This window comes from Myxocyprinus asiaticus, chromosome 36 (assembly GCF_019703515.2).
Source record: "Myxocyprinus asiaticus isolate MX2 ecotype Aquarium Trade chromosome 36, UBuf_Myxa_2, whole genome shotgun sequence".
NCBI classification, from domain to species: Eukaryota; Metazoa; Chordata; class Actinopteri; order Cypriniformes; family Catostomidae; genus Myxocyprinus; species Myxocyprinus asiaticus.
This window is the reverse complement of record NC_059379.1, coordinates 24,989,059-24,995,617: the sequence shown is the minus strand read 5'-3', so window position 1 is coordinate 24,995,617 and position 6,559 is coordinate 24,989,059. Positions and strand designations below refer to the sequence as shown.

The 6,559-nt window shown below is 36.8% G+C and overlaps 1 protein-coding gene across 1 annotated transcript; it reads left to right on the top strand.

The window, feature by feature from the left end:
* Positions 1 to 2,264: 2,264 nt before the first annotated feature.
* On the top strand, positions 2,265 to 5,739 carry LOC127427252 (protein phosphatase 1 regulatory subunit 3C-B-like). The gene is made up of 2 exons (XM_051674733.1): positions 2,265 to 2,459; positions 3,331 to 5,739. Exons 1-2 carry the CDS (start codon positions 2,446 to 2,448, stop codon positions 4,271 to 4,273), a joined length of 957 nt encoding a protein of 318 aa, XP_051530693.1. The 5' UTR covers positions 2,265 to 2,445; the 3' UTR covers positions 4,274 to 5,739.
* The last annotated feature ends 820 nt before the right edge of the window (positions 5,740 to 6,559 follow it).

The following is a 6,559-nucleotide window of genomic DNA, read 5'->3' as shown; positions in this document are numbered from 1 at the left end:
ATTGAAATATATAATTGTATGTATATATATATATATATATATATATATATATATATATATATATATATATAATATGAAAAAAAAAAGTGGCTGGTAAAATTTGGCATTCACCCGCCACTGTATCTGGTGGGCAAAATATTTAATTTCAAACGCGTCCTCTTTTTCCCGAACCGGTCCTCTTTTTCGGAATTTTCTGGTCGAGCGTCTGGTCGGGATTCAATTGCCTAAAATGTCCGGGATTAATTTGGTTTAGTTTTCATATTGATGTGCTCTTTAGAGTAGTTATACATTCTCTGTCTGCATATTTGCCATTGAAAGCCATCTAAACCTGTCGCTTCTGTTTCATAAACATCTTTACGATGCATCTCTCTTTGCGCGCGCACTGTGTGTGAGGGAGCAAGAGAGCTTTTTAATCTCTTGACATCTCTCTTAATTTATGGCTACATTGTTTTGGACTGTGTTTTGCACTGTTTTCTTTGCATGCAGTTTCTTTCTAAGTTTCCATTGCTTCCATGAGAACCTAAAACTGAAACGGAGAGAGCTTCCAGTCAAGTAAAGCTATTTAAAAAAAAAAATTATGCAAAACGCGCTGCTTTCCATACAAAGCAGCTTAACGATAGCCTATAAAAATGATTTCATTATCAAGTATCAATAGCAAAATAATGTAACATAACTTTTAAAAGTAGCCTAACGTTCCCCAACTCTATAAAACAGCTGTTAAATAGAAAATCTGATTCACCACTCACGTTTTTCTCTTATTTTACATAGGCTACTATGCAAAATAAATATTTTACGACATTGCAGCAGCTCCACGAAGCACAGAACATCACCCAAAGGAGAGAGTTTGTCAGCTTAATTAAAGATTGGTTCTTCTGGAAAATAGCACCTTTGCACAGCAGGAGGACTGAAAAAATGTCTAATATAATGTTTGTGGCATCTTACATCTTCACATTAAAATGAAGACTCCAGTCATATCAGTAACCTTATAAAACTGTTTTATTCTACACGGAGAGGGTCCGCACATGGGGGCTGCCATGTTAGAATCACATGACCAGCCGAATATTACTGGCTTAATCTCAGTAACCATCCTGTTATTTGACACTTGCACTCATTGATTAAAGTAATCATGGCTGACTGTGAATTGTGAATTTTTTCATTGGCATCAGTACCTGAAAACTATTGCGTTTGAATGATGCTGAATCCAGGCCACTAGGTGTGTAAGTCTAAGACAACATTAACAAGAACTTAGTGCCCCTTTAAAAAGCACCTATTATGGTTTTTTCAACGTGCCTAATTTTGTTTTAAAGGTCTCATACAATATATTTACATGCATCCAAGGTAAAAACCACTTTAATTTGCTCATAATTTAAACTGCAGCATTACCTTTTTTTCCCTAGCGTCAAAAACGACTCGTTCAACGATCTGTTCTAAAGGATTCATTCTAAACTCCTCCTTTCAGAGAGCCTACTCTGCTCTGATTGGTCAGATTTCCCAGTCTGTTGTGATTGGTCTACTGCTTACTGTAATGTTTGAGGGCGGGTCAAAGCTGTTCGCGAACAGCCAATGAAGACCAGAGGCGGGGTTTTTGTTACCAAATTATGTAGGATAGTACAAGAAGTAAGTCTGGAATTACTAACGGCTCATTTCAGGTGTTCGGAATCGGTTCTTTCTTTTTTTTTACATTCGCAAACAGCTATATAACACACTACATGAAAGGTAATATTGGAAAAACCATTATAGGTGCTCTTTAATTTAATTTATTGTATTTTTTTTTTCTATGGCCATTTCATTTTTCATCGCATCAATATGACCTATTAAGTTAAATGACTATTTATAAACGTAATAATTTTTCAAAAACAAATAAGTATTTTTATTGTCAGTAATTATGCACCTATACGCATTAAAATTGAGCGAATATTGACTCATAATGGCTGAGGAAAGGGTACGCTTCATTAAATACACATTTTGGTACAGAAAAGAGGTCCACTCACTTGGAGATTTCTAGCCTCGCCACTGCTATATAGTAGGGAAGTATGGATATTCGGACGTTGCAAGTCTATCAGCCTCGTTGTCATTCCCATTAAAAAGATGGCGCTAGCGTGAATAACGGTCTAGCTGATCTGCCTTGCACGCACGCCCCGACTGATACTTTCCTGCGCGCTGATTGCTCGATCCCCTCTCTTACCTGATCTCCCATTGGCTGTCAGGATGAGCACGGGGGGTTGAATCTTGATCGACCAGCTGAGAGAGCTTTACTTTTGCAGTGCAGCTGGACTGCGAGAGGGGCGTGCCGCAGCAATCGGCTGTTCTTCAACAGGATTTTCGTTATGATGCTTAAAACGTGTTTAAATTAACTTTAAAAGCACGTTGGAGAATCCTGAACTTGTCCCAACTACAGCAGAGCAATTCGTGTCTGTCGTTTTGGAAATAAACCACGCTTTTCCAATGAATTGCACCAGGTAAGTAACCGAGTGCGTCACGTTCCGGCGAGAGAGAGTCAGTGAGGTTTATTACTGCTTAGTACGCGTTTGGGAAGTGTAATAGATTTTTTTGCGACTATTTTGGCTTGTTTAAAGTAATATTTGGACAGTGGGTGAAAGTATTTGCTTGATAAGAAACCATATCACAGAATGGAAATTCTTACAAGTAACGGTTTATATAATGCATTACCAGACTTTATTGAATATAATTATTTGGTAGCACTTTAACAGTACTTTACAGCATTTATTAATCTTGGTTAATGTTATTTTCAGCATACAGTACACACATTTTTTAAAATAAAAATGTTAACATTAATCAATGCGCTACGAGCGAACATGAACTAACCATGAACATTTGTATTTTTATTAACTAACATTAACAAAGATTTATAAATACTGTAAAAAAAATAATAATTTAATGTTCATTGTTAGTTCATGATACCTGATGCATTGACTAATGTTAATGAATGGACCCTTATTGTAAAGTGTTACTGATTTTTTTTTATGGTTTGAAATGGTCTTTTGAGAACTGCTGTAGGTCGCATTTTTTTACTTGGTTGCTTTTGGATTTATCTAAATTACATTTAATGCTACTTTACATACTGTATGTTGTCATGTAGCTTATTAAAAACAAACTTTTTCATAAATTATAGTTATGTTAATTTGACAACAAATCACAGCTTAAAACAGCAGCTATGGCTATTTAGACTAGATAGCGAGCTATTGTGGTTTTGTTCATTCATTCTGTAAATTCTGGTCAAAGTCTTTAATCATGTGAATGTTGCCTCTCCCTTTCTGTATCTCTGATTAATTGGTCACCCTATTGTTGTTCATTATCTGTTTATTACAGGGTTTTGCAGATCCTGAACCCCAGGCCAATGCCAAGTCCAATTATGCCTGTGGATGTAGCTATGAGAATCTGTTTGGCACACTCGCCGCCTCTTCGCAGTTTCCTCAGTTCATACGAAGACTGCAAGTCCAGGAACCTAGTCAATCAATACAAACCCCTAAGATCCTGTATCAGCTCCAAGACAGAAGTGGACACTGTCAACTTAGGTTGGAAGAGTACCAAAACCAAAGCTAAAAAGAAAGTGGTTTTTGCTGACTCCAAAGGCATTTCTCTAACATCAGTCCATGTGTTTAAAGAATTTGAGGAAGACCCCATGATAGACCTGCAGTTTGAATTAACAGACCTTGGGGATGCTATTGGTGGCCTGAAAGTCGAGAAAGAGAAGAATTTGGTTTTGGACTTCCCTCAGCCCGCCGCAGACTATTTGGAGTTCCGAAACCGTCTAAAGAAGAACCTGGTATGCTTGGAAAACTGTATAATTCAAGAGACATCGCTCACTGGCACAGTAAAAGTTGGCAATGTACGCTTTGAGAAAGTTGTCCATGTGCGAATAACATTTGATTCATGGAAAAGCTACACTGACATTCCATGTACCTACATGAATAATGTTTATGGATGCGAGGATGTTGACATCTTCTCATTTTCCATCGACCTTCCAAGTTTTGTGCCCCAAGATGAGCAGGTGGAGTTCTGCATATCATACAAAACTCACGATATGATATACTGGGACAATAATGATGGAAAAAATTACAAGTTGGTGCATATAGAAAATGACCCCAGTCAGGCCAACCATGTCATTCAGAAGACCACAACAAATTTCAAGAATCAAGGCAAACGGCCAGAGGTGGAGTTTGATCAATTTGGAAGCCCGAGAACATCCAGTGGCTTCTTTCCCGAGTGGCAGAGCTGGGGTCGTATTGAGAACAATACCCCCTACTGGTGACAGTTCAAGGGCCATTTACAAATTCAAAATACATTTTTTAATGATAGTGGTTAAAGGACAAACGCAAATGGGCACCTGGTTAATTTCAGAATTGACTTAAACATATTGAGACTGCTCAGTTTTAAAAAGTCTAAAGAGTAGAAATTAGCAATGACATCCTCAAAAGAAAGCCATTTTGGCCATGTTTTGTCTTTTCAGACTGTCCAAGTTAATGTGATTTGGGGCTCTGAAATAATGCAAATTTGATACTAACCATGTTAACACTTTATGATGGCAATTACTCAAATTTATATAATTTTTTTTTTTTTTGTAGCACACTACGGCTTTTTCTAGATCTGACATGGGGTAAACCAATCATTCTCATAACATAGATGCCCTCCTTTGTGATTCTCTTTAATTGTCAATTTAATACAATATTATGTACAACTGTAATACAATTGCATCATTTTCAAAAATCTTTTAAAGTATCCTTGTTTGAAGTGAACAACTAGCGCTAGCTCCTAAATAGATTCTTCAAATGTACTATTTGTTACCTTTAAGTGTAATGATTTTGATGGGAAGCATCAGTCGTTACCCATTTGAAGTCTATTAATTGTGGAAATCCTGTTTCTAAAATGTGACTGGACATTAAATATCTTTAAATATCTTTTTGGACATTAAATTTAAGTAGCCCTTTAGAGCAGAGGAACCAGTCCAGCACTGCATAAAATTATTTTGAATCAGATTTTGAAAGTGGGAATCTGGTACAATACGAGATTGCTTCATATTGAAGTTTGTGTATCTCATTTCACAGTACCAGCTTATCGGTCACTTTCTAACAAGTGCAATAAGCATGATGCATTATAAGGAGGTTCATGAGAGATAATTATGCGCTAAACACCTACTCCTGCACTTCTGATTTTTCCTACATCTGTTCTAATTTTTTAAAGCTGCAGTGTCTTTTACACTTCTTTCCTACAACATTTTTGCTGCTATGGTTTTGTGTGTGCCTGCGTTTCCTGCACTTTAGTGTGTGCGTGTGGAAACTTTCCAGTGTTACTTGGAGGACATAAGGGACTTTGGATGTACTGTAACTTTAAGGAAGACATATTAAGTAAGTGAGGAAAAGTGGCTAAGGAGAAAGATAATATTGAATGAGATTAATTGTTGCCTTTTTTAAATGCTTGTTTTATCCCTCTTCTGCTGCAATAGAGAAACAGGTCAGTATGGTGAAGCTGACACCTTGAACGAAAGCGATTGTGAACTGTGATGATAGCTGCTGTAATTGCTAAGAAGGATCATGTAGGTTGAATGTAAAAAAGCTGTACACAAGCCATAGTGTATGCCTAAATATTTTTCTACTGCGAAGAAAGATGTTTGTTCAAAAGACTGTTGTGCTCTCTGTGTTCCTTGTAGAAATAAAACTTTATGTTCAATGATGAGAGACTTGTGGTGCTTTTATGTTTATTGATAATGTCTGATGATTTCACTCTTTGGCTCATTTGCCCTTTGAGAGCTTTATTTGTGTTTTGTCATGTTTAATGAAAACCTTGTTTAGTTTTACATTAAAATTGTCACCTCAATATAAAAATTATGTTCGATGTAAAAGATGTATGTTTCATATCACGATATACATTGTCTTTTTGTTGTTCGTTGCTGCATGTTTTTTAGAGATTTAATTAGACTGACCCAGTAATCCCCTTTTGAGGCATATCAGTCCTGAATGAGATGGGGGTGGGGTGGTGGGATGAATAGCTCTTTTGCCTGGAAACAGGCCAACTGAGAAAATGCATCTCGTCATTGCGAGTAAATGTTACAGGCCATCGAGCACAAAAATTATCTTGAAATGAATAAACAGCAACATTTTGGTTGTTATTCATAAGATTGCCTATATACTGCATATTTGCTCCCACAGCTAAGAGGAAGTTCCGCTGGAAATAATCACTTACCAGGTGTGGTTTAACTTAGTGGTGTGTAAATTTATTGTGGGAAATTTGAATCTACTGCCAATGTACAGTTGTAGCCTGCACGTTGATTAACAGAAAGTTATTTGTTTTGTTAGTGTTCATTATTCTACCTCTTGGCCTTCAAACATCTGAAAATATATACCTATAGTGGAAATATTATAGGGCTATTCCAGGATAGGTCATGTAGTGCACATACATCACCTCTAGCAAACACAATGTAATCCATAAGTAACAGGCGTGATGTCAGGGTTTATCTGCAATGAGTCAGACGGTCTATTGTCTTTCTTGTTACAAGCAAAGTGGCCATCCTAGAAGGGTTACTATTCTAAAACTGGATTAA